This window comes from Macrotis lagotis, chromosome 7 (genome assembly GCF_037893015.1).
Source record: "Macrotis lagotis isolate mMagLag1 chromosome 7, bilby.v1.9.chrom.fasta, whole genome shotgun sequence".
Taxonomy (NCBI): Eukaryota; Metazoa; Chordata; class Mammalia; order Peramelemorphia; family Peramelidae; genus Macrotis; species Macrotis lagotis.
The window spans coordinates 16,893,580-16,921,424 of record NC_133664.1 but is presented as its reverse complement, the minus strand read 5'-3'; the positions used below and the strand labels follow the sequence as shown (position 1 = coordinate 16,921,424).

Here is a 27,845-nt window from a genome sequence, read left to right as displayed (position 1 = left end):
AAGTCCCTTGCTGGGATGCTTCCCCCCTTTCGGTTTCTGAACCTCCGAGTTCGAGTAAAGAAAGCGTTGCTCTTCGGAAGCTGGGAATGAAAATTCTCAGGTAGGACTGAAAACCCCGCCACCAAGTCTGGATGATATAATGGAAGACTATCCAAGGACCCTGGTTTGGCCCCCCGGCAGTCAATATATTAGTCTATCCTGGCCAAAACTAAGAACGAAGCTGCGACTGGGAAAGCAGGGAGTCTTGGGCACCAAAATTATTTTAGTGGTTCGTAAAAGGAAAGAAAACCGTCCAGCTATTAAAATCGATTTTACTAAAGGATTCTTTTTCTAGTGCCCCTAAAATATATTTCTTTCTTTCAAAGTGAGATTCCATATGCCGGCATATCTGTTTTTGTCGTGCAGGAGAAAAGCAGGAGAATGTCAGACACAACAAGAAGGCTCAGATCGCAGCTGTTTAGAGTCCTCTAATCTTGACTTTGTTGTTCAGGAGGAAGGAAAAAAACCTATAAGGTTCCAGTCTCCCCCTCAAACATACCAGAGCGTTTATTACCCACTTCCCTCCCCCCCCCCAGCCCCAAATGGATCCTCTATAGAATAGCCAGGCCATCACCTATATTTTTCTGATTCATTCATTGATTTCTGATTTCATCGTCTTTGCAGTCGCAGATAAGAAAAAGAGAGAAGAGCTGTCTCTAAGAACCGGACAGTCGTTTGTAGATCCCGGGTTAGAGGTCAAGTCCAGTGTAGAAAAAGACCCACTGAGCGTCTTGCATTGCATTCCTCTCCTCTTAGCTTTGTATGTATGTCAAGGGCTAGCCGGCCCTTCAGACATTTAAAAAGCTAATGACGCCCGTAGGAGAAATCACTTTGTTCACCGTGATTCCCTCAAGATGTTACTTTCCCTCGAATTCTCGTTTCCCTTCTGGATCCTGTACTTTTTCTTTAAACTCTCTAGAGGCGTCGGTCACTGTAGATTTGAGTTGAGCCCCCCCAAAACTGGATCCTTTTATCGGTTTGTGCCATTCAGGCCACCAAGTTCCCATTTCTTCAAAAGCATTATATCCGGGGCGGTTTTCTTACTTTTCAATTCCCTCGGCAGACTAGAGGGAACTCCTCACCCGAAGGACAACGGAAGCAGAAACAGCAGTCCTTTCCCTTCGGAAGAAAACAATTTCTAAAAATTTAGCCAGATGCACCTCAGAATCATTTCTGAGGAGAGAGGAGCCCATGCAGCCTTGGCGGCTGACTGGGCATGCACGACTAGGGCACCCTCTCTGGCCTTTGGCCCTTTGGGGTCAAGAAAGGAGAATTTGGACGTCAACTCTCGCACCCCCCTTTTTTTGAACCAACGATTGGCAAAGGACCAGAAGAAAATCAAAATCCCCTGGGTTGATATTGGATGTCCAAGGTCCAGTGCAGCTCAACGTGTCTCTGGAAGAGAGAAAGAACGGAGCTGAAAGGTGTAGTCAGACGGCTTCAGGGAGAGTGGCTTCGGCAAATGCACCCGAAGAGGCCCCTTTCCCCCTCCCCTGAAAAAGAAAAAAAAAGCTAAGTCTCCCTATGAAGAAGATGAAAACCAAAATGAGGAGGAAGACTTGCGTGAGCGGGGGAGGAGGTGGAGGAAAGGAAGACCACTGTTTTCGGGGATGCTGCCTTTGAACAAAATCAGACAGGGGCTTCAAGGTTTGAGTGGCAGCTCTCACATTGGCTAGACTGCAACTTTCAACTTGACCTTGGCCTCCAGCCGTGTCTGACCCGTATGTAAAACAGCTCTGCCCTTGGAGCTCCGAGCTCCCCTCTCTCCTTGCTGTCTCTTTTCTCTTCCTGCATTTTACAAGGATACCCTGAAAAAGGAGAGAGGAAGGGAGAGGAAGACAAAAGGGTCCGGCTAAAAACCACCAAAGTAAAGCCCCCGAAGAAGGTAGCATAAGTCTCCCAAAATTTGGTTCAAGGAACAAGAGGAGGTGGGGGATGCAGAAATGTTTGCCTGCAGCTCTGGACACCAGAGAGGAGAAGCCAGGGAAAGAACTGGGGTCTCTTTAGTTCTGGCTTACGGAGGTCCAAGCGAATGTGTGGAAATGAGTTCCAGAAAAAACAAGCATCGCTAACGCATCCCCTGCTCTCTCTATCCATCCCTGGAACTGACAGGCCAGTGCCTTCTTCTGAGAAAATGCCGGACTGGCACTCTGCCTAGACTCCGGGGCCGCCAAAGAAAAAGGGCAGGAAAATATCCTGCGCTCTCCTCGGAGCTCTTCCTTTGGGTCGGATTTGTAAGCCACAAAGTCCGGTTCCTCTGGGGCTTTGCCCGTCTCGGTGAAATCGCAGGGATTTCATCAGGAAGCCCCGAGTTTCGTTTAGAATCCAAACTTCTTGGTCTCTACAGCCAGCTAGCCGCCCGCTTACCTTCTTTCCTATCTATTCCTCCCCACCCCTCCAGGCTGGTGTCTTTGCCCGAAGGCGCCCGCAGATTTCTGTCCCCACAGGGCCAGGCTCCTGAAGCTAAGGACTGGCCGGGTCTCCGGCAGAAGGCCATCAGGGATTCAGTCCCTTCTGCTCTCTACTCTTTATTCTCGATGCTCGCAGGACCCAAGCCAGGGCCTGGCCCAAATGTTCCTCTGCAAGGAAAAGACTCGAGAGCTTGGATCGTGGAGCTTCCTTAGACTAAGGAAAAGAGGAACTGAGGCCACGGCCTCAGGGCGACATTCTGCAGGGTGGGCAGGACTCCTGGAACAGAGAGACAAGAGGCTCATCCGGACAGCTCGGGTGGAGTTGGGGGGAGGGGGGCGTTCTGGACGTAGAAGTCAGAGCTGATGTTTCCTCCGACTCCCCCAAAAGGAGCATGAAGCCTTGGAGATTTCACCTCCAAAGGTGAAGGTGGAGAAAGGCGGCATTGAGGCCGCCGTTGGGAGGAAGGAAATTCCCCAGAGTCTGCTGGCTGCTTCTTCCCTCCCTCCGCTCCCGGCTCAGGGTGGCCGGTCTGTCCTTCCCAAGCCCGCCCGTTCCAGCCCCCCGGACTCAGGATCTCTAAGGAGGAGGCCTCCTGCAACTGCCCAGGATCTGCACGATTGTCACCAGACAGACAGAGGATGGGGGCCGTGCGGAAGGAGGGGGGCGCGTGTTTGGGTGCTAGCTGTGTCTATTGCGTGTGTGGGTTACCAGTCTGTCCGTGCTTTGGGGAAAGGGGGGGGCAGGGAGGGAAGGAACGGGCCGCAAGCGTCTCTAGGCCAGGACCACCACCATCCTGGGAAGTCTCCTCTCCTCAGTGAGGGCCACTTAGTCACTCAAGGTCCAGGGCAAATGCAGCGCGGCGCCCCGTGGGAGCAGCAACGAGCCGAGAACCTCTCGCTTTGCCTTCCCTGCCCGACCCCGACCCCAAGAAGGAACCGGGGAAGGAGCGGAGCTGTCCTAGGCCCAGAGTGCCCCGTTCGCCTGGCAAGCGAACCTCGGGAGACATGCAGCGACGGGAAAAGCCACAGCGACCCCACGCCCTGGGCAGGCAGAGCTAGTCCCCAGCCGCCCACCCCCACCCCCAGCCCGAACCCCCCTCCTTCCAGAGTACCTGTCCCTCCTGCCCAGCCTCGGGAATACATGGGTACAGAAAAATCACCGCGGGCCTCTCCCCTCCCAGACCCCTTCCCCCCCTCTTCTGGGCCATCCCTCGTGGATGGGGGTCTGCGGGGGAGGAGAGGGGAGGGGAAGAGAAGAGAAGGGGGAGGGGGAACGTGGCGCTGCGGGGAGCCCGGCCCTGGAGGAGTGCGGGGGCTGGAGATCGGGGGGAGTCTGGGACACTCGGGTCCTGAGCCTTGCCTTTCCCTTCCCCCACCGCCTCCGTGCCTCTGTTCTTGAATGATCCGCGCCCGCTCCCCCCCCCCCCCCCACCCCGGGCCGGGAGGCTGAGGCTGCGGCGGCGGCGGCGGCGGCGGCGGAGGAGGAGGAGGAGGAGGAGGAGGAGGAAGAAGAGAGGAGGAAGAAGAGGAGGGAAGGAGGAGGAGGAGGAGGAGGAGGAGGCCCAGCCCCGAGCCCCCGGAGCAGCTCGCTTTGCATATCACGTGGCAGGGAGCGGGTGGGTCGGACCAATGGGCGGACGCCTGGCGCGACCCCGCGGGGCGCGATCCGCCCCCCTCGCTCGGGCCCCGGCCCCGCGGAGCGCGCTCTTCACTTCTTGGGGGCTTTTTAAAACAGCGCCACTAGGGTCTTCTCCATGCGGCTCGGGCTATGACAGCCTCCGTGCTCCTCCACCCCCGCTGGATCGAGCCCACCGTCATGTTCCTCTACGACAACGGCGGCGGCCTGGTGGCGGACGAGCTCAACAAAAACATGGAAGGGGCGGCGGCGGCGGCCGCGGCGGCGGCGGCGGCGGCGGCGGCCGGGGCGGGGGGCGGGGGCTTCCACCACCCGGCCGCCGCCCACCCGGGGGGGAACTTCTCGGTGGCGGCGGCGGCGGCGGCGGCGGCGGCGGCCGCGGCCAATCAGTGCCGCAACCTGATGGCGCACCCCGCGCCCCTGGCCCCCGGCGCGGCCGCCGCCTACAGCGCCCCCGGAGAGGCGCCCCCGTCGGCCGCCGCCGCCGCCGCCGCCGCCGCCGCCGCCGCCGCCGCCGCCGCCGCCTCGTCGTCCTCGTCGTCGTCGTCGTCGTCGTCGGGCGGCCCGGGGCCCGCGGGGGCTGCGGCGGCGGCGGCGGCGGCGGCGGCGGCCGAGCCGGCCAAGCAGTGCAGCCCCTGCTCGGCCGCGGCGCAGAGCTCGTCGGGCGCCGCCCTGCCCTACGGCTACTTCGGCAGCGGCTACTACCCGTGCGCCCGCATGGGCCACCACCCCAACGCGCTCAAGTCGTGCGCCGCCGCCGCGCAGCCCGCCTCGGCCGCCGCCGCCGCCGCCGCCGCCGCCTTCGCCGATAAGTACATGGACACGGCGGCCGGGCCCGCCGCCGCCGCGGCCGAGGAGTTCAGCTCCCGCGCCAAGGAGTTCGCCTTCTACCACCAGGGCTACGCCGCCGGGCCCTACCACCACCACCAGCCCGTGCCCGGCTACCTGGATATGCCCGTGGTGCCGGGCCTCGGGGGCCCCGGCGAGCCCCGCCACGAGCCGCTGGGGCTGCCCATGGAGAGCTACCAGCCCTGGGCGCTGCCCAACGGCTGGAACGGCCAGGTCTACTGCCCCAAAGAGCAAGGCCAGCCTCCCCACCTCTGGAAGTCCACTCTGCCCGGTAAATGCCGCCCCTCTCCCTCCTCCCGCGGCCCCGCTCTCCCGGCCGCTCCCTCTGCCCGGCCCTGGCCCGCTCGCGGCCCTTCCCCAGCTCCGTTCGAGGGCCGGCTGAGCCTTCTCCGCCTCTGGGCGCTCCCTGTCACCTTCCGTCCCACGTCTCGGCCCCAACGCGCTGCCCGCTTCCGCCTGGCACCCTACGGGGGGGGAGTGGGTGCCCGAGCTGAAGCTGAGAGGGTGCCCGAGCTAGGGCTGAGAGGGTGCCCGAGCTGGAGCTGAGAGGGCGCCCGAGCCGTGGCTGAGAGGGCGCTTGGTCGCTTCGACTGTGCCCAAGTGTCCTCCTTCTCCAAAGGAATGCTTTTCAGAGGAGTTTGGGGAAAGCCTAAAGAGTCTCCGAACCATCCCCAAATTCCAGTTCCTCTCTTCACTTTCTCCCAATAGACTGCAGGCAAACGTTGCCCAGTTTTGGATAGGCCAGAGGACTAGACTGGAGCAAAGCCGGGGAGAGGGTGGTTGAGGTGGCAGCTGAAAGTCTGTCGTCCCCAGCTCCCCAACAGTGCTCCCAAGGTGGGCACCAACTGCAGAACCTCAGCACCCCTTGAATGAGGATGGGGGAGGGCACCTCTTCTTATTCAGCAGGTAGCCTACCCTAAGCTGATTTTCTTTGAGAGTCCAAAGGAACAGTTTGAACCCAAATCGATCCTTCTTCCCGAAGGGTCCTCTTTCCAAGGGTCCTTTCCAAAGAGAGAAGTGGGCTGCTCCGAATGCTGGCTGCCGGCAATCGGACAGCCGCTGGTGCCAAGCTCGGGCATAGCGGGCCTGCTCGCCGGGAATGTAACTCGCCTTCTTTCTCTTTCTCTCTCCCTGCTGTCTAGATGTTGTTTCCCATCCTTCCGATGCGAACTCCTATCGAAGGGGAAGGAAGAAACGGGTACCTTACACCAAGGTCCAATTAAAAGAACTCGAAAGGGAATACGCTACAAATAAATTCATTACTAAGGACAAACGGAGGAGGATATCAGCCACGACGAATCTATCCGAGCGACAGGTCACCATCTGGTTCCAAAACAGGAGGGTCAAAGAGAAAAAAGTCATCAACAAACTCAAGACGACAAGTTAATGGATTTTTTTTTCTTGATGGAGAGAAGAGGCAACTCTTCGGAAAGTGACCGAACTCGTTGCCTTGCCCATATTCAGATAATAATCATTAATAATAAGAAAAGAACGATCAGAGGAGAGACAGTGGCCCTCTTCTTTCCTGTCTTTGATGGAACCGATCATGTTTTTTTTGAAAAAAAAAACCCAAAAAACTAAAAAACAAAAAATCTTGCCATAAGAAACCGTTAAGACTTCAGAATTCTCCTGAAAGCCCAAGCTGACTGGTAATGCCCATCTCTAGAACCCAAACGCCAACCCCCAAATACGCAATTTCAGATAAGTTACGCATTTACTGAAGTCCTGTAAGTATTTATGCGACCTTTGTATTTTAGGGCGCTCTCTTAAACGGTTAGAATCTGAAAGCTGGTGAAATTCAGAGGTCATGGTCGACATCTGCCTTTCTTTTAAAAAACAAAACAAGATCCCCCTACGTTTGCGATCCCACTGTATCTGGGATGGCTGCTCAGGTAACTCACTCCCGTGAAAATGTCCACTTGCTGGATGGCAAAGCTAATGCATTTATTTCATTTTTTTTAAGTACAGACAGAGAGGAAAGAAGGTATGGGAATCCTGAGAGCAGACCTATTGAGAGAGAAGGGGAGAGGGCAGGGAAAGAGGCAGCCTTGGGGAAGGACGATGTTTATAGTCTGAGTGGTGAAGACAGCCAAGCCACGTTCTGGAGGATAGGAAGCAAATGTCTACTTAGGACAAAATCCGTAGGAGCGCTTTTAATGGCTGCTAAGAAGCAGATATCATGGCATTTGAACTGTATTTCCTGCCCCTCCAAAATCATTGATTTTCCAAAGGACTCCGCATCTTTTAATCCGCCTTCGCTCTCCCAAGACACCTTCTAGCCTAATTCTGTAACAACTACCAAAACAAAAATAATTCGGGGGGAATAACCTCCCAAACTCTCCTAAGATAGAGAGTTCTGGTTAGAATTGGCCTTTCCTATTTGACGAAGCTTTTTTTTTTTCTGGAGAAAAAAAATGGGGGTTAGAAAACTCAGAGCCGAAATCCATTCTTGCCTCCCAGAAATAGTTTGATTTCTATAGCCTATATTTTGATCATTTAAGTAATTAGTTTGTTCCTTGTTTATCATCTGTTATGAGACCGCAGTAGGCAGTGTTAGGGATTCGTCTTACAGCACCTTTTTAATCATTCAATTATTTCAACCAGCACATTAGACTTGTTCTTATTCACTATTAAAAAAAATGCTATTTGTAAATAAAGACATTCAGCGCACTGTGAACGATGTATCTGTGCACCCTCATTTTTTTTATATTTCTACTGAAAATGAAAAAAATTCTAAGACATGTAGATAGTGATCTAGTGATGTTTATTCTGTTAATAAAATAGTCACTGCCATACAATCTCAAGGAAATACTCTTTATTTCCCTACCCTGGATATGCGCAGCGCGGAGAGTGAAGACCCAGCTTTATCTCCTCTTTTAAAGCTAGGATCCTTCTTTTCTGTTCTCAACCTAGCTCCTATTCTGGCTGTACATTTTTGAGCAAACGACAAAATTTCCCTATCTCTAGATTCAGTCAAAAGATAAGTGCTTAGGGAAGGTTAAAGTGTCAAGAATTTTTGAAGGGGGGGAAGGATAAGAAAAGAAAGAAAGAAGGAGGGAAAGGAAAAGAGATAGTCTAAATTCCCAGGCTTTCAGTGGAAAATAAGAAACAGTTGTGAGTATCAGAAATGCCAAGGCCGCCGTATTTTAAGGTCTTTTCTTAGGTCTGGATGTGTCTAAAAGTGCAGGTTTTGATATTTGTTGAAATGACAAGACTAGGAAAGGCCCTAAACCTTGACCTTGAAGGAAAAAAAGACAATTTGTGACCTTGACTTTTGACAGCTCATGAATTGGCCTCTTTGGGATTGGTGGATCAAGGGCGCCACCTGGTGTTTCAGCGAATTGTTGTCATTCAGCTTGTGTTCATTGAGTCTAAAGCAGCTCGGGGCTTAGGGGAATTGGAGATGGGAGGGGAGACAAAACTGTTCTTGGGGTGGGGGGGGCCTTGATTCCAGAAGAAATAAATGTAAAAAAAAGATGCCAATTAGATAGGTTTGAGGATACTGGACATTTGAGTGGTTATCTTCCAAATTTTTTATAGAGGTGTGTGACACCAAGCTTGGAAATATTTTGTAAATGTTGTGTCTAGTTAAAGTATCGTGAGCCAATCTTGGCAAGCTGAGGGACTCATCATCGGTCCTCCTGTGCTTTAAAATGATAGTAATACTAATGGTCACTCCAAAGTTCAGTTTAGAGTTAGACCATCTTAATAATGAATCTTTTCTGCTGTGTCAGAAGTGCATGGATGCGTTTTCAAAGCTGAACAATTTTGTAACAGTACGGTCGTCCTCTCCAAAATAACTTTTCTTTTCCTTCCCGTCCTCTCCTGAGGTGGTCTTCCACCCTAATTAGAATTATTGGGAACCTTTACAGCAAATAAAAAAAGGTTTTAGATGCCTTGCTAACTGTAGACTTCTAGAATTACATTTCAGAAATTCAAAGAAACCTACTTCTTTAAAGGTCAGTATGGAGACCCTTCTTGATTCCAGAGTTACAGACCTTACCCGAAGAGTCATTCATAGGGAAAGTCTATTGGAGGCCCAGAAATGCAGTATTATTTTGCTAGCATTACAGTCATGAATTGAAAGTTTGTAAGACTGGCCTGTTGTCTTTTCAGAAAGAAGACATGCCTATATTATATAAACAGATATAATGTATTTACTTGTGAACATACTCACGTGTCCATATAAATGTCGTGTGTATGTGTTAAATATGTGCATGTGGTTTTGTGTGTACACACACATAGGACTGAATGTACAGGTTTTTGTTGAAGGGTTTTTACTGGAAATAGAATCTCACTAATGATGGACTGAAGACTATTTTATCAGTGCTTGGAATAATACAGTCGTGTTTAGTTGGAAGCTACACAAACAAGTGCATAAAGAACCCAGGAAATATCCTCTTTTGTTATTCTCCAAAAAGCCGGACCTTCTTTAAAATGCATGATTATTCAGAGAAAATGAAAGTATTTCTGCATATTTCTACCTTAAAAATGATTACCAGAGCAAATCTATAAAACGTAATCCTACTCTGATGACAAAAGAATTTTAAGGTTTTTAAATTTTTTTTGAGACAAATGGCAATAGCCTAGACTAACTCTCTTCATATAAAATACTCATATATAAACACACCCCCAGTGTATTTCCCGAGGTAACTGTACCTCAAGGGTGACATAGATAGTCTATAGACTCTCTGGGAAGACCACAGAGCCTCTCTTATTCCTTTTCCATGTTTGTTTACTTGTAGACTTGTAGTCAGGGTAACTTCTGTTGGTGCATAGGTATTAATTTCTAGAGAATGGAGTAATTTACTAATTATCCTGGCTTAGAAGGCTGGCAGGCAGCAATCGGGGTAACCTCAGGAGCTCAGATTTTGAAGGCCTAATACTAGCACCCAGCACAGACTCCTGTCCTCTTGTTTTCTAAATCAGCCCTACAACGAGACTTGTAATCTTCAACATTAACGGATTAGCTCCGGGAATGGAAGGATTGGCAAAAAAAGGCAGGTTTTTGTGGTTCTAAATATGCTGCCACGATGGTGATGGTATTCCTTCACTTCTCTCTTATCTAAAATATTTCTTCATCTATAAGGAAATGATGGTAGTTGCCAGGGCTGGTGAAGCCCTGACTCTAACCAACAAAGCAGAGAGTTTGATAATGCCCAAGCAGCTCTCCTCTCCTCTTTCTTTCTTTCTTTCTTTCTTTCTTTCTTTCTTTCTTTCTTTCTTTCTTTCTTCCTTTCTCTCTCTCTCTCTCTCTCCTCTCTCTCTCTCTCTCTCTCACCCCCTCTCTCTTTCTCTGACTCTCTGTCTCTGTCTGTCTCTCCTATCCTTCACACCGTTCTAAAAAGCAGGACTTTGGGCTCAGACCGAAAGCTTTCCTGAAATTGACTAACACTGCCCTTGGACTAGCCCTGCTGCCTCCCGGCCAGAAAAAGTCTTAAAAATTAAAAACCAAAAAACCAAAAAACCAAAAAGCCCCCCAAAACCAAAGGCGTGTACACCTAGAGAAGAATGGCCGATCAACAATGATCAGTTCTAGGTTCTTTAACCTTATTTATTGCATCAGGGTTTTTACATAATAGAGTTTATTAATGGCATTTCACAGAGAGGATTTGTAACACGTCGCTCTGTGCATTCCACCCTGTTTCCGCAGTCTGGAGTTTTTAAATAGACCTGTTTTAAATTGCAGAGCACACACACGCGCACACACACACACACACACACACACACACACAGTGAAATGGAGCCCGTTAGGGGGAGACCCCTAAAATTCAGCCTTTTCTAAAAAGCCCCGAAGTGTAGAAATTCAGAGGGTCCTCTAAAGGAGGAGGAAGGGTAAGCCTTTCTCCACAGGGAAACAGGCTGGGTGGTTAAGCGGACTCGCCGAATGTGGTCTTGTTTGCTTGGTGTATTCGGTTCCCTCCACCTCTCTACAGTTTCCCCGGCTCGTCCAGAGAGGAACAAGACAAGGGCTTCGGGTCCCATTCCGAGCCCTGCCGCTGGCCACATTGGGGAGTCCTCCTTCCCTTCTTCCCTCCCTCCCGGACCTGGAAGATGGAGACTAAGACCCGCCTCCCCCTTTGATTTATGCGCATTCCTTTAAAGTTGATCAAATGCGTGTCAACAACCCGGGACGTGGTGGAGAAGCCGAGAAATACGCAGTCGCTCCCGTCCCGTTTTTCATAAGCAAAGATGCAGCCCCTATCCGAGGGGCAAGGAGAGATTTATGCCGCGCTCCCCGGACAGGCACGCCAATTAAGTTTTCATCTGCTCGGGCCAGCGAGTAAATAATAGGCTGCTTAATTCCTTCCGAAACGGGAAGGGCCCCCTTCGGCTGGCTCGGCACCTTCTCCCCAACTGCTCCTACCTACGGCTATGGGGGCGAAGATAGCCCGGCTTGTTTGTTATTTTAATTTGCCGTTAAAGAAGAGAAAAGCTTCGAGGCCATAAATATTCTTCTGCCCCCCCGTCCCTCTAGTCAGGCTGGCCCTAAGCTCCTTCGGCTGGTCTGCCCACGGGCACAGACCTGAGGCTGCAGGGCCCTCGCCAAATCTGAGCTGACACCCTGGAGGCCAGATCTGCAAACCGTTTCAGAATGTCCAAACAGGCCCGGGGGAATAGAGGCGAGACGGAGGGTGGAAGAGAGGAGAAGAGGTGGTGATCTGCAGAGCGATTTGTCTCACACGTCCGCACCAGCCTTGTCTTTCATTTGGGACGGGTGGAAGAATCCCGGCTACAAAGCGAAAAGTCTTAGCAAAATGGTACCCCTCGATCCTGATGATAGGCCCAAGTGTAGGGGAACCTGAGAGAAGGGTGGTAGGTGGGGTGAGAAGGCAGGCTGGAAAAGGGGGTGTGCCTGGGACCCAGAGGAGCTAGCATGGAGACTCATGGGGGGGGGGGGGGTTGTGGGTCTGCAAGAGAAGAGGGTGGCGGCTCCCAAGACTCAGCTAGGGGCCTCCCGACCCTAGCCCAAGGCTGGCATTCTCAGTTGATGTATACTGACGTCACTGCAGCCTTGGAGTTGGCTTGTGAAAGGTTGGATTCATTTGGGTGTTGTTTGAGGAGGAGGACACAGTAAAACGAATGGATGGCTAGATTGTGTGGGGCCCCCACCCTCACCAGGCCCGGGCCCCCGACAAGAGAATAAGTGGGTATTTAATCGCTCTCTGTCCTAATTCTTGGCAGAGTAGAAGGCGGTTTGCAACGGGAAATAAAACTTGACAGCGACATATTTCCTAAAAGGAATTCTAAGACTGGCTGAAAAGAAACTGTGTTTTTCTCCCGCAAATACTTCCGCTGGAAAATCCTGTATTTGTTTAGGCGCTGTTCGGAGTTCTGGGAGTTCTAGGTTCCCTGGGCCGCCTGCTGAGCCCCCGCCGGTGGAGGGTGGTCCTGGTCGCTGTCTGCGGCCTCCGGCTGCTCCGAGGGCTGTCTGGGCTGCCTAGAGAGTTAGCGGCAGGCCGAACTCTCCTAGAACTCGGGCTCCAGGCCCAGAAGGGCCATGCTCAGGCCTGATGCTTAGGTATGCCTAAACAGGAGAATTCTAATTCTTGGACGGCTGAGATATGGTTTGTTTTTAACCAAACAGAAACCAAACAATGAATGCGTCCTCGGGTGACAAGCCCCCTTTCTGAAGGCTGAGTCTCCTTGGGATGTGTATGAGGGAGGCAGTTCCTAGAAGGATTTGAGGGCAGAAGGACTGAAGCTTTGGCCAGCTTTCCTTTGTTTTTACCCCCCCCCCCCCCCCAGGGATCCTCGTTTCTGGACGGGACGTTACAGAATACATTTTGGTCCTATGGTGATAGAGGGTCCAGATAGAAGAGAGGTCTATTGAGGACTGACCTTGTTTGATTTAGGAGTAGTAAGAATATTTCAGGTTTCTTTAGGCTTGGGGGGGGGGGGGGAGGCTCCGCTTTTCACCGTCATTGTTGGCCAAGCTTTCAGGCTGGGTGGCGACCTTACACAAAGCCTGGGCCTGGGAAGAGGGTATGAAACTGGAGATAGTGGGGCGGGAAGGGGACGCTCTCGTTTACCCAAGACAGGCGGACAGGAATAGGGACTGGACCGATTGCTATTGGATGAAATCGCATTGGAAAGTTCCTGAGATAAAGAGGCATCTCTCCTCCGCCCTCCTTCACTCCCCCCTCCCTCTCCCTGCCCCCCTTCCCCCAGTAGCCTGAAAGAAAGCTCTCTCCTCAGCAGCGTAAAGGTCAAGTCCTCTTGTGCGCCATCCACGGTCATGTCTGTGGCCAGGCCCTCTGCGAGCTGGGAGAGGGTAGAGAGAAGGGGCACCGGCCTTTTCAGAACCCACCCTAAACTGAGGGTGGGCGCAATGGAGACGGTGGCTGAAATGGTCCAGGCTTCCTTTGTGACTTTGTTCTCCCTCAGACTAGATCATTCGTGGCAAAATGTTGAGGGCGAATTGCTTGGAGAACCAACGTGGTTTTATTCTTGTATTTCTCCTTTGGGAGGGGATTGTTTTGCTTTGAAAACCGTCCATCTACGTGCTTCCCCCTCTTCCCCCACGAAGTGACTGAAGAAACAAATCCACAGCTGAAGATGGTTGGTCGGCCTCTCATCATCTCTTCGCATTGGAGGTGTGTGTGGAGAGAGAGAGAGAGAAAGAGAGAGAGAGAGAGAGAGAGAGAGAGAGAGAGAGAGAGAGAGAGAGAGAGAGAATCAGCGGATCATGGGGCTAAGAAGGACCCTGAGCCCTCTCTGCAGACTTCTTCTGGACACTGTACGTTGACCCCCAGAGCCGGCCACGTCGAACATACGACCCAGCAGGGTAAGAGTTGAGGGAGATCGAAGCACTTGAGGGTGGGTTGGATGCAGTGCATGACTTGGGTCTTAAAGATGGACTCGGAAAAAGACACAGTGCCGTCGATCTCGATTGAGATCATGTCTGGAGTCCTCCTGGGAGGACTGGGGTCTGGGAAGTTTCTTTTGGATTTTTTTTTGCACTTCCTCTTTTCCATTTGTAAAATTTAGGCTGGTCTGGTCTAGTTTGCCGAAAGAAAGCTAGGGTTTAGACCCCAGGGGCCTTTTAGGTGCCCAGATTCAAAGCCTGAATATGGGCTGGGGGAAGTGAGGCCAAGAGGGTCTGAGAGTGGGAAGGAGAGGCAATGTAGGTGCCATGTAGGCGGGCTTCTTTGGGTTTCCGAATCGCCCTCCCCCACCAATGCACGATTGCCTGCTTCCCCTTGCCCCCACCTCTTTTTGCGTCTGATAGGCCTGAATCTCAGCGCCACGAATCTGCAAAGATTCATGGGGGTGTTTGGGGCAAAACACTTGTATTTCCCATTTTGGCAAGAACAGAAAGGAAGGGGGATTGCTAGAGCCCAACTCGCACCCCACAGCAGGCCGACTGTCTTCGAGCCGCCCGTCTGTTGCTAGGGCGTCTGTGACTCAGAACTACTCGCCTGCGTTTTTAATCGCGCCTGCCCACCCGCTGCTCAACCTTATCCCCACTGCAGGTAATGATTGGCACATGTCTAAAGCAAACCAGACGGCTCAAAATGAATCCAAAGGGGCCCCTGGAAATCATTGTTGAAAAGGAAAGAAAAGCCCAGAATCTGCCTCTTTCCCCCTACACCCCCCCCCCGTTCCGGGCTAACTGAAGGAAAGGATTCTGGGTTGTGTGAGCTTAGGCGGTCTGGGGAGTTCTTGGGGAGACCCTGAAACCATGAAGCTAAGCCGAAGCTTGTTAGCCCGAAAGCCACATCCAGATTTTCGTTATAACCAGACTCCACTGTAAACAGCTGCTCACTGGACAGTGTCATTCTAGAGAAACCGGAATTATGGAGGGGGTTAGAGAAACGAAAATGTCTTCCCAAAGAAGCCTTCCTCCTCCTCATCCTACCACTCCCACACACCCAGCATTGTATCTCCAGACCTAGCCCTCCCGGCTCCCCCGAAAACAGCAAAAACAGACAACTCATCGGAAACAGGGGCTATTCTTTATTTCTGTGGGGAGTAGATGAGAAGTAGCAGCAGAGCAAGGTCCGGTTTCGGGGCCCACAGCTATTATCTTTCCACTCGGGCCTGAGAGGCAAGAATTAACTGGCTTGGTTAGAAACCCGGGCTAGCGAGGCTGAAACAGGGCCCCGAGCAGTGTCACCGGGGTAGGGGGAGAGAACCCTTAACCTGATTGGGAGAGTCTTTAGAAGTGCCTGCAGGCCAAGACAGTCCAAGTTGGCCCTGGGTGCATCCAGGAGAAGGGTGTGGGAGAAACTGACCCTGTTCTTGATTAATAAAAAGTAAAAAAATCAACCGGGAAAGCCAGTCCCATCAGAATAGTCATCCCACACAAAGCTTGAATCCAAGGATGCGAGGAAGATGGGGGCCTACAGGAGCTCATGAAACCTTACTCGAAAGAATTGCCTATTTGATCTCCTCCCCCAGCCCAAACTTTTGGCAGTAAAGAGAATAAAGATAATTCTCAAAGGGATTTTTTTTAAAAAGATGCTCATTCCCTCTGGAGAGGGAACCTGGAAATATTAATCAGATTTTGCTCCCAATGCAACCCTTAAATGCAGAGAGCATACAGAATTTGGGATTCTTAGGGTGTTCATTAGGCTATTATTTACAATAGTTCTTAGGTATTCACCCACCATTAAGGTGGATATTACTATTATTATTGTAGTTGAACTACAGGTTTAATAAAGCTGAAATCATTCCCGGTCTTAAGGAATGGTGGGGGAAGGAGTCAAGGGCGGTGTGGCTTCTGGGATTGTGATCAGTGAAATTGAGATGAGGCAAGTAGCAGAGGACGGGCACAAATTCTTTGAATAACCTGGTGGTGATCATAGCTGCTTTCTCAAATTTTTGCACTCTAACTACAGTAGCAGCTCCCAGTCGAGCTTTGAAATAGGAGAGAGGAAACTATGGATATGCTTAGATAGAATATTGGAAGGGGGATGGCTTTCTCCAACACACTTACACATTCATATCCAACAACCCACAAAAAAAGCGCGACCTGCCTCAGTTAGCCAGGGAACTTTTTTTACCAGATCTACAGTTGCCAAATATGAGACTAGGAACCTCCCCCCTCATAAAAAGGCTATATGTGTGTCTATGTATATATGTCTATGCATATATATGCATTTGTATGTATGTATGTTTCCAAGATTCCAGACATTTAGGATACCTTAGAAGCTGACTTAAGCAGCCAATATCCTGAGACCACTGCTTCTAGATGTGTCTTCTCCTCACCCACGGTTGCATGCAGGGTCTTGCACCTGTGTGAGAAAACAGAGAGAAATGAATTAGCCTGTTAGTTGTGTGGGGGCCATTGCTGTTTCTGATTTTTGTGGTTTTTCAGGGGTTTTTTGAGGTGCTTAAGGGAGGACAAAGTCATCTCGACAGGTCAAAAGAGACGATAAATTTGTTGTAGTTGGTTGAAGAAAAAAAGAGAGAGAAAGAAAGGAAGAGAAAGAGAGGAAGGAAGGAAGGAAGGAAGGAGGGAAGGAATGGAGGGAGGGAGAGAAGGAGGGAGGAAGGGAGGAAAGGAAGGGAGGGAGGAAGGAAGGAGGGAAGGAAGGAGGGAAGGAAGGAGGGAAGGAAGGAAGGAAGGAAGGAAGGAAGGAAGGAAGGAAGGAAGGAAGGAAGGAAGGAAGGGAAGGAAGGAGGGAGGGAGGGAGGGATGGAGGAAGGAAGGAAGGGAACATAATTTTTTAAAAGATTCCTTGGTTATCTGGGAAGTGGCCTTATTGAATCCCTCCCTGCTCCACTGTCTCAATCGCACTCCAAGGCCTTTTAAAAGCCACACACACACACACACACACACACACACACACACACAGAACAGACACCCCAGAAAATGCAGGCAATGAGTGGACTCCGGCTTAAGTAGCTCCCCCCACCCCCGAACTGAACTAGAATCAGCAGCAGGTCCTTGGAATCGCGGTAGAAGAGGAGGAGGAGGGTGACAAAGCGGTTTGCTTTGGGAAAGAATGAGCTCCGGCTTCCCAAGGACAAGCTGAAGTGTAACTGAGGGTAATGACCGTCTGTATTGGTCTAGAATCCAGCGGGAAATTGTCCAGCCTCAATACCTCCCCCTTCCTATTCTTTTGTGCCTCTGTTCCTCTTAATGGGAGACCGGTCTTTCGAGTGGCCATCCTTCTTGGCGCTCGGAGGAAGGGAGCTTGGGCAGGAGAGGGTGGCCCAAGGAAGGCAAAGCTCGGAGTGGGAGCTGCAGGATGGGGCGTGCAGAGAAGGAGGCTGTGTGTAGGGGGTGGGGAGAATCTGACTGCGGAGGGGATTAAAGAAATGAATGTCCCAGCTCCAAGAAGGCGGCCAAGCGGCGACCCAAGCGGATGTTTACTTTGGGTCGGGAGCTTATCAACTGGCCATTTCCATGCACCTAAAATGGGTCCTAATGGGTGACTTCTGATTTCGAACAAGCCCTCCCTTCTCCTGGGCCCAGATCCTGGAGGGAAAAGCGCCTCGGTGTATTGCTGGTGAGCAGGCAAAAGAAAAACTAAAGTGTCAGCTCTCGTGGAGGAGAATGGCCTTCTTTTCTTATCCTGAGGAAGGAAGAAAGGAAGGAAGAAAGGAAGGAAGGAAGGAAGGAAGGAAGGAAGGAAGGAAGGAAGGAAGGAAGGAAGGAAGGGAGGGAGGGAGGGAGGGAGGAAAGAAGGGAACGAGAAAACGAGAGGAGGACGGAAGGTAGAAGGAAAGAGAAGAAAGGAAAAAATATCTTCAAAAAGGGGTGGGAGAATCTATGCGATAAGACCCCAAATGAAAACCAGGTGCATATTTCAAAGGCAGGCTCGTGCGTGGACACGGGGGACTTCAGAGCAGCATAGAGTAGATCTTTCCCTTTGGGCGCTGGCCTCCGGAGCCCACCCACCAAATATCGGCGGTCAGAGGATCCCTAGCCTGAAAAGAGAAACTTGAGGCGAGCCGGCTAGGCGAGTCCAGTCAGCTAGTTCTGATTGGAATGGTGAACCCCAGTCGGGAGTGTGGGGGGCTCCCATGTCTCCACTCACCTCCCAACCTTCCTCGAGCCCACTGCCCACCAGTGGCGGTGGCCCAGCTGCAGAAAAGCCGGAGAAACTGGGCAATAGCTCCAGCTCCCACCCTGGATCCTCCGCCAAGTCCAAGGCGACTGGCCAGCCCCGCTCGTTATTCGCTTCCGTATTTCCAAGTCTGCTTTGGATCACTACTGTCCTAGGTGACTTGCACGCCTGCCGATGTGGTCTCTCCCCCCCCCCCCCTTGTCTGCAAAAATGGATTTCTCCCCAAAATGCAAGCCATGGAACCGGAGGAACCCAACTCTCCCAGAACCAGAACCGTGGAGACCTTAAAGTTTATACAAACCAGTCAGAAGGAATTGCGCTCTTTGCCTCTGCTCATCAGAAGCAAACAGATGCAAATGTCCGGACTTCCTGGCTTTGTTTTCCTTCTTCCAAAAGAATTTTGAGGCAATTTTAGGCACAAGAAACTCCATGTTGACCAATAAAATTAAATAAATCGGGTGCGAGAAATTTAGATAAATCTCCTAGGTTATTTGCCTATCTTCCCCGGGCGAAAAGGCAGCTTGCAGAGACCAGATTCCCCTGACAAGTGTCAGAGCTTCGGCTCTACCTTACCTGGGAAAGCTTGGAGAACCTGGGGAAAGGGACCTGCTGGGTCTAGGTTCTCGCCTGCCCTTCCCACGCCCGCGGGTCCTCTCCCGGAGCTGTGCGAGCCTTGTGCCCTTGGCTTGGGCCTCCTGAAAACAACTTCAGACAGCAAAGAACAAAGTCAAAATCAACTGCCCCCACCTCCCCCCTGGCAGCCTTGGGCCTCTACCTCCCAACTCCCGCCACCTCTTCCCCAATAACGAATATTCTCTCCTGTTAGTAAAAAATAAATGACAAGAACAGCCAACTCCTTCTCCACCCCACTTATCTCCGGCTTAGGCATTTCATTTCGAGAAGACTGGGAGAGTAATGAGTTCGGTTTCATTTAACAGCAAATAAAACTGGAAACAGGACTGCTTTGACTGCAGTGGTTGCTCCCTCTTATCCCCCTCCACACACATACAGTCTCTTCACTCCCAGCCTTTCCTACTAGACGTCCCCAAAAAGTTTGCCAAAGCAGTTGGCCTTTCCTCTTCCCATGGGCTCCAAAGCTTTCTCTTGAGACAGCTCTGATCCTGGGAGTTCAAAAACGTACCATTCAGAGATCAGTTTTCTCAGGAACCATTGCACACTCTTCCCCCCCTAGCCTGTGCCCAAAGTCCAGCCAAGCCCCCTACCTAGACCAGTCACCCTGGATGTGCCTCTTCCCGCTCCTTCTATGCGGTGCACTCACTTAAATCGCCTTTGTTTCCAGTACACACCCTTGGGAGTGATGGGGATAAAGGTGAAAACCTCCCCTCTAGCCACAATGGGGAAAAAAAAGATATGGAGCTGAGAAGGTAAACTTAAAGCAGACTGACACCCGCATACCAACCTTTTCAGGGTCACTCTTCCCTCTAGGGGGATGCAGTTAATTAAAAAGGGACAGCCAGGAGCTGTGGGTAGGGTGGCGCATCCAGCTCACTGCTAAGCAAGGAGGGTTTGTCTGCTCTACCCCAAGCTGAAGTTGACTGCCAAAGGGTTATAAAGCCGGAGGTCTGTCTAGAACTGTTTTCGCTTCTCCTAGACGTCCCGTGTTCAATTATGGCCTTAAAAGCCCTAATACAAGTGCAAGAATAGGTTTGCCATCGCCCAGGGGCGGGGCAAAGCCTGCGATGGTGGCGCCTTTGTTATCTCAAAGTCACTGAAATCCTTCAGACAGCCCTTTTGTTGGAGGGAGGGGGTGCTTGGGAGGGGAGTCGATGGTGGGGAAGGTCGTATTTTTTATATCGAAACCTCAACACAGGAAAGAAAAAAGGGGGACATGCTAAACCTCACAGAGGTACCATTTTCTCTGTGTGTTTTTTTCCTTTTTCCGAGATTTAAGTGAAGGAGAGGATACAAGTAGGAGAGCAGACGGGAGGCTAACGTGTTATAACCTTGGAGATGCCTCTGGAAATTCACGTTATTTCCTTGAAATGTTGCTCAGCTTCCTCCTCCCTCCTTTGCAGTCCCATTTCTTCCCCACACCACCCATTCAGTTCTCTACCTCTACCTCTCCCCAAGCAGCAGAGGACAAAAATGGTGAGTTGGAATCATCCCGAAATTTAGCCGGCCAACCTTAAGAATCGGAAGGTTCCCTTGCCGCAAATCCTGATTAGAGTTCGTTAAATGGCGGTGTCGGGGGGATGTGATTTGTGAGAAGTAATCCTTGTAAAAAAAAAAGAGAGACATATAAACATAAATGCTAATAAATTAGTTTACTCCACTACAAAGTAATTACTGCGTATTATTGATATTTATGGCAGGTATTCAGATGGAATGGTGAGCCATCATTTGGCGAAAATACATAATGAGAATATTTCTTTCCCGGAGCAAACATGATTAGATTTGTTATGAAGTCAGTTACGGTCAGCTCAGCAATAAATAAATAAATCGATGTTGACATTTAAATACTGGAGATCTTTGAATTTAGGCTGCAAATCTCCTCCCCCTCCCTCTCCCTCATATGTAGATACTTTTGACCTCTGTGAGTGGGAGCTGTGGAATGGGAAAAGGTTAAAGTTAGCCCTTTTCCTATTTGGAGTTCCTTTTGGTACCTTAACCCTGAAAGGGCCAGGAAAATAAAGATGGAAAAAGTAGGGTCAATTCCTAAGCACCCCGGCTTTTGCAGCGCCCTTTGTGACCGGCTGCCACGGTCACCGATTTCCCCCCCATTCTTCGCCCTCCCAAAGCTGGGCAATTCAATCTGGCAGAACAACCAGGGTTTTCCTTCCACATCTTTGACTTTTCCTCCCTTTCCCTAAAGTAAATAAGAGTTAGATTGTCAGAATAAGCTGCAGCGGCTCTTTCTCTGTCTCTGTCCCCGACTCTCTCTGACTGACTCTTCTCTCTGTCTTTCTGTGAGTGTGTGTCTGTCTGTCTCTGTTTCTCTCGGTGTATCTCGGTCTCTCTCTGTCTCCTTCCAAAGGTGCTGTGCTTGGCTCTCCCTCTATTTTCTTTGGTATTCCTCGTTCTGTGGGTGTAGCCCGAGACTTTCTAGTCCCTGCCTTGCCCAGCCGCCCCTGCCTACTCTCTTTTTCTCTTTCAAGCAGAGAGGCAAAGTCTTCACGGGATTTTCAAAACAGCTCCCCCTCTTCTCTCCCTGCGGGCACCCCCTCTCCCCAGGTCTGTCTGGGTCTGCTTGTTGCAGAGAAGCGGTGGTTGGGGAGCTGTTGAGCATCGAGTCTGCTCCTGGAAAGAGCTTTGGATGTCAATTCCGATTAAGTAGACCGGTGGCAATTAAGCAAGACTGCAAATGTTTGTGGAGCCCAGACCGGCTCCCCCGCCATTGGTTCCCCAAGCCATCAGAGCTAGGCACCCAGGAGAACATGCAGCCTCCCTGCCCTCCCTACCCCTTCGCAGTCCGGATCGCCGCATCAGGGAGCTCCGAAGCTGCGGAGCCAGTGTGGGAAGATGGGAGGGGTGCATAGAAAGAGAGGAAGTGGGGGTGAAGAACAGGAAAGATCCCGGGTGAGACGAACGCCCTGCATGATTGAGCAGGTCGGGCAAAGCCCGGGTGGAAACCGCCTTGGGGGACTGATGAGGCTCCCAGTAAAGGGGGGGGGGAGTGATTGGAGCGCCTCGGAAGTGACCGTGAATGCGAGCGTGTAATGGAGCCACCGTGCAAATTGGACAAGCCCCGAGTCCAGCACATTCACAGAGTCCTGAAACGGATGGGGGGGGGGGGCGAGTCGAGTCGGAAGCAAGAGACCTTGAATGGGGGGGAGCCACGGGAAGGGGGGGAGACCAGGAAGCCAGGGAGCCAGAAAGGCCAGGGTCCCCAGTCTCAGAAAGCCCTGCCCCCCCCCCCCCAGCCCCAGTTCCGGATCCCCTTGGCTAGGGCTAGCAGACACTGGCCAGGCTCAAGGGGGGGAGGGGTGGGCACGACCGTCCAGGTCTGGAGTGGGGAGGGGGAGGCAGAGCCCGGGGCCCCTTCCCCACCCGGAGGGGAGCCAGGCAAGGTCTGTCACGCGTCCGGCGGTCCTCGGAGGGTGCCCCAGCGAACATGAGTTACATTGGAGATTACTAAGCTTTCGGTGAGAATACCAAGTGCCGATCTGTTGCTTCCCCTGAGATGGCCACAAAGAAAGGAAGGGGGGTGGGGAGGAAAGGGGGGGAAAGGGCCCAGACTCGCAGCTTGTCAATTTCAACATTTGGTCACATGACCAGCACCTCCCTGCTAAGGATGGGGATAGATTTCCACGTCAGCCTACGTCTCCCAATTTCTACTTCACGGATCTGCTTCAAAGACGCAGCTGCATCTGAGAATCATGTGGAGCTCAGCTAAAGCGCCGAGAGCGAGGTAGCCCAGGATGGATTTTGATGAGCGCGTGCCCTGCTCGTCTAACATGTATTTGCCCAGTTGTACTTACTACGTCTCGGGCCCAGACTTCTCGAGCCTCCCTTCTTTTTTGCCCCAAACCCCGTCTTCTCGCCCCATGACATATTCCTACTCGTCCAACCTCCCCCAGGTCCAACCTGTAAGAGAAGTGACCTTCCGGGAGTATGCCATTGAGCCCTCCAGTAAATGGCACCCCCGGGCCAATCTGCCCCACTGCTACTCCGCAGAGGAGCTCATGCACAGGGACTGCCTGCCCGCCTCCGGCAGCGCGAGCGTGGGCGACATGCTGGCCAAGAACTCCGCCAACGTCTATCACCACCCCAGCACCACCGGCACCTCATCCAATTTCTATAGCACGGTGGGCAGGAACGGGGTCCTGCCCCAGGCTTTCGACCAGTTTTTCGAGACGGCCTACGGCCCCCCCGGACAACCTGACCACAGCCTCCTCCTCCTCCGACTACCCGGGGGACAAGGGCGCGGACAAAATGCCCCCGGCGGCCGGGGCGGCGGCGGCGGCGGCGGCGGCAGCCCCGCCAACTTCAAGTTCGGACGCGGGCGGCGGCGGCTGTGGCCGGGAGAACGCGGCGGCGGCGGCCGCGGCGGCGGCGGCGGCGGCGGCCGCGGCCGAGGACAAGGAACGACGGCGGCGGACTGAAAGCAGTAGCAGCCCGGAGTCATCTTCCGGTAACAATGAGGACAAATCCAGCGGCTCCAGTAGGTATAAAGGCAGCGCCCCGCGCGCTCTCCGAGAGGGGACTTGGAAATGTAGCGCAGCCCCGCTGTTAAATTTTTATATGCTGTTTTATAAGCATATAAGGTTTATGAAGGGCCCTTAGATTTCCCCCAACAAAACTTTGTTATAAAAAGGCGCGATCACGTGGCGAGGGCTGAAATTGGCCGTGAAATACCCACCGGCCAATGGAGGCCTGAAAAAAAAAGGGAAAGAAAAGCACCCACCCCGGTTCTTTTTTTTTCCACCCCCCACCCCCCAGGCAGCCGCCCAGAGTCCCGGCTCTCGCTCCGGGGTCAGCCCTCGGGAAGGGGGGAAGCGGAGGGGGGGGCGCCTGTAAATTCACCCCCGAAAGAGAACCCGGAGCCTTTGATACCGAGGTAATCCAGTGCTTTTTATAAAAGCCATGTGTTGAGGCCGGAGTCTAGTTAGGGGCCCACATTCAAAGGCAGGGCTGAAGTGTAAGCACCGCCTGGGAACCAGAGAGAGAAAGAGAGAGAGAGAGAGAGAGAGAGAGAGAGAGAGAGAGAGAGAGAGAGAGAAGGAGCCGGGCTGCCCGGCTAGCTCAGCCCTCTCGGTCCTCGCTAGCAATATATATTAGAAAGAAACAAATTAACCCAAAGCTGGCCTTTTTGTCCAAAGGAAGCCATTTTACTTCGGCACTGTGGCAGTTACCGCCTTCTGTCCGGCGGCGTGTTCCTCCTCACAATTGTTATTCAGTCTGTCAGAAGGGTTTTTTTAAATGTCTGTGGGGGTCCCCCCCTTTCCCCTCAACCCCTCTCTAAGAGCAAGCTTGCCAAGGCTTGGAGGAACCAGGCTGTCTCGTTCCCTCCACCCTACCTGTAGCGGATCGTCTTTGGAAGGGACCTCAGAGAGGAGGGGAGTCTTGGCTAAAATCTTGGGGACTTTGCTTGGGAGAGGGGGGAAGGCAGGGGTAGGGTCCCGCCATGGGGCTAGAGGAAGGGACCGGGCTGACCATGAACCAGTGCTCTTAACCAAGGACAGATTGAGACCAGAAGGACCAGACTCAAAGTCCATTTACCTCTGACAAAGAAGGGGAAAGAGAAGTCAGAGATGTCTGTCAATTCCAAGCCCTATAGCCATGACCACCAGAGTGACTGGGATGAAGGATGTTTTATGGTGTCCCTTGGGGGGGGGGGAGGAAAAAGAAAAGAAGAGATGCCCTAGGTGCTAGGAGGTGAAATTTCCGTGAGTTGTTTGTTTAGTCTATGAAGGCGGCAGAAGCTTCAGGGTAGCCCCTGACTGGCTTTACTAGCTTCAGCCACTGCAGCCTGTTGCTTGGGAGAACATGCGTTTCTGATCTGGAGTCTGGTGAGTTGCCTTCACCGGGGGCCTGTCTGGCTTCAAGTGCTGACTTTTATCTGGCCTCTGCCTTGGGTTGGATGAGGAGATCTCGGCTCATCAGCCAGTTCCTTGCCCCGCCCGGCTTTGGGTTAGTGAGATGAGGTGGGCTGGAGAAGGGTGGCAAGGGTCTGGTAGCCCAGACAGCCCAGGAGAGGAAGACTAGGGAGGAAGCTATCCCAAAGGTATTGGGAGTCCCAGCCCCTGTACCCATGTTCCTCATGTTAAGGGGTTAAGTTACAACCTCAAGGTCACCCCTCCCTCCTGCCTCAACAGTCCTGTCTCTACCTTCTCCCATTCCACAGGTGGCCAGCGGACCCGGAAAAAACGTTGCCCCTACACAAAATACCAGATTCGGGAACTCGAGAGAGAATTCTTCTTCAGTGTCTATATTAACAAGGAGAAGCGTCTCCAACTCTCTCGAATGCTCAACCTGACCGACCGCCAAGTCAAAATCTGGTTTCAGAATAGACGCATGAAAGAAAAAAAAATTAACAGAGACCGATTACAGTACTATTCTGCCAACCCGCTACTCTAAGAATCAGTCCTGCCTTGGGGGGTTCGTGGGGCTTTTTTTTCAAGAGGAGATTAAACTCAGATTTCGCCCTTGACAAGGTCAAGCCACACGGTGACTTTTCAGAAGGAAGGTGTGGAACCGAAGGACAGAGGAAACTAGGGGGCTCACACGGCACCACAGGACCCTGGACCCACGGTGGGGGTTTTGGTGTTATTCTGGAGGATATTGGGATTTTCCTATTCCCATATCAACTGGAATCCATTCCATTGGGACCTCTGTGGCCCTTACTCCGAGTATTTTGGCCACCCCACGCCCCAAGGCGGAGCTCTTATCTCTTACTGTGACCCGCCCGGCACCCGGACTATGAGGAGACTGCTTCCCTAGTTTCCAAAGGGAGGCGAAGGACAAAGAGGAGAAGGTTTCCACACCTAAGTTGAAGGTCCCTTTGCTTGGGCCCTAGTGAAGGATGGCTTGTTATGGGCAAGTGCTCTAAGGGGATACAGCGAAGACTAGTGCGAAATCAAACTTGGAAAGGGAAAAAAACCCCAACTGCACACCACCAGGAGCAAACTGCAAACTTTGGGAGGAGGAGGGGACCGAAGGAAGGGGCTTCTTCAGTTCAAGCAGGGCCTCTCTCCCCTCTGATGGTAAGGAAGACAAACAGTGCTCTCTCCACTGTGAAGAGGGAAGGCATTAGCGGGGTTCTGAAAGAGTTCAGGTACCGACTCTCCCAACCCCCGGAGAAAACAAACAGGCGGGATCACAGCAGCCCTGGCCTCTGCCCACCTGGAGGGGCTCTGCGCTCTGGAGCGGGGGAAGTGGCCAGAGCCCTTCCGAACTTCAACAATGGACCAGAGGGAGAAGGGAGAGAAAAGACGCGCTCCCCTTGCAAGCTGTTGCTGACCCCCAAACTTTCTCCAGGAAATCCCTGTGGAGAGCGCGTTTGGCAAAACCCACCCGACACTTAACTGAAACGTGGGTTTGTGCAATGCACTGACATCGGATCATTAGAAGCCCTTTCATCCAGGGTTGTTTGCGAAGGGAGGGAGGGAGGGAGGCAGGAATTCCGCGACCGGGCAGAGCAGGCAGACAATGTAAATACTCGCGTTCTGTTTTCTCCCCTCCGATTGTGTGTGTGAGTTGTGAGTGTGTGTTTGTGTCCTACCATTCCGTGTCCTGAAAAGCTTTGCCCGAAGTCCACCAGGAAAGGAGGATTATTCGCAATTATTTTAAAAGAAAAATAGTCTATAGAGATATATATATATATATATATATATTTCCCTGCAGGAACCAAAGCGATGGAAGAAAAATGCAATTTAAAGAAAAAAGGAAGAATGAAAAACTATTTAAGATTCTATGTCTGTTTACAAAAGGAGCGATGTTCATGGCGAGGTTAATTTACTGGTGAGAATTTTGAATGTATGTTTCATACAGGAACAGTGTTTTACAAGACTTGTAAATAAAGAAACCATAACCTATTTTGTTTGAATACCTTTTTTTTACATATTTTAATTTGGGGGGAGGGAGTTGCCTTCAGAAAGGAGGGAGGGAAGGGGCTTTTCAAACTTGTGCAAAAGTCAGAAGTGAACTACAATGAATTGGAGAACGGTTAGCTTACCAAACGGGGTCGTGTCTTTCCTTAGCACGACTCAATGAGATGCAGAATCTTCATTATTCCATCACTGTTTTGAGAAATGTATCGTCTCTATGTATGTACGGTTTTCTTTGCGTATGCCAACGTATTGGGCTGCATGTATACACTGCAACAGGGCTCAAGGAAAATAAAAAGTGGAAACTTTATAATCTTGATCCTGGCTTGTGACATTCCTCTCCCTGACCGCTTCCCATCGGCCTATGCCTAAAATCCGATCACCCGCAAAGAGGGAAGAAGGAAAAAATGGCAACACTGAGCCCGCACACTCGCCACTGGGTAGAGAGAAGTTGGTGCAGTTGGATGCTGTTGTTGCTGTTCATCCCAAGGGTGCCCCAGGCTGCGGATGAAAAGGTTCTTAGGAAATCGATGTTGGAGGGGAAGGTGCTTAATGGAGGTCACTAGGCTAAGAGTCTGTCCCCAGAGTCTCCACCACCTCGACCAAAGTAGACTGCAAGAAAGTCAGGGCCTCCAATACCAGAGAGTTGGGGGGCTCCTCAGAAGTCTTCAGGCCAGACCCCACTCTTCTCCCCTTCCTAAGTGTCTCTGGGGCCAAGCTCAGGGACGGGGTGGCAGGGAACTCGCTGTGTGATGCTCTGGTAAAGACCATGACCCCGAAAGGGTTTTTGAGGGGCAGCAGGAGATAAAATGTGTGGAAATGGAGGAGGACGGAGCTGGAGGCAGTGCTTGGAGATCCTTCCAAAGGGGATTCCTCCCCACTGCCATACAAGGAAGCCTTTTTTCTTTTATTCATACCCATTTTTGATTGGGAGGGGGAGTTGGGGAAGAAAATAGTCCACTTTTCTTATTGTTTGCTGGCTTTGAACTTCTCTCTCGCTTTGGACATCACCCGTAACCTTGAGGTGAAGGGCGAACCAGGCAGGACCTTTTGTTGACCACCCCACGCCCTCAACCCCACCCACCCACCCAGTCAGGCGGGCGTCTGGCCCTGGGGAGAGGGATAGCATCTGAGAGGGAGGTAGGGGAGCCTGTGTGTCAGTTTGTTTGTTTATCCGGCTGGTAAGGACGGCTAGTTACAGTTTGAAAAGTCAGCCAGACAGACAGAGAGAAGCCTGTCGAGGAAATAAAACAGACAGACAGACACACAGACCAGAGAGCAGGATATGGAGGAATGGCGGGGGAGGGGGAGGGGGACTATGTGTGTGATGCTGGGGGGAGGGGAAGAAGAGGGAATCTCTGCACCCCTCGGGCAGAAAGCG

General features: G+C 51.8%; 2 protein-coding genes across 2 annotated transcripts; both read left to right on the top strand.

Moving 5' to 3' along the window:
- The first annotated feature begins 4,218 nt into the window (after positions 1-4,218).
- On the top strand, positions 4,219-7,668 carry HOXA13 (homeobox A13). Its single transcript, XM_074195048.1, has 2 exons — positions 4,219-5,206; positions 6,078-7,668. Exons 1-2 carry the CDS (start codon positions 4,219-4,221, stop codon positions 6,320-6,322), a joined length of 1,233 nt encoding a protein of 410 aa, XP_074051149.1. The 3' UTR covers positions 6,323-7,668.
- A 14,570-nt stretch (positions 7,669-22,238) lies between these two features.
- On the top strand, positions 22,239-27,091 carry HOXA11 (homeobox A11). The gene is given in 3 exon segments (XM_074195547.1): positions 22,239-22,783; positions 22,785-23,079; positions 24,763-27,091. Coding segments are annotated over 3 exon segments (975 nt in total). The 5' UTR covers positions 22,239-22,336; the 3' UTR covers positions 24,996-27,091.
- Positions 27,092-27,845: the final 754 nt, after the last annotated feature.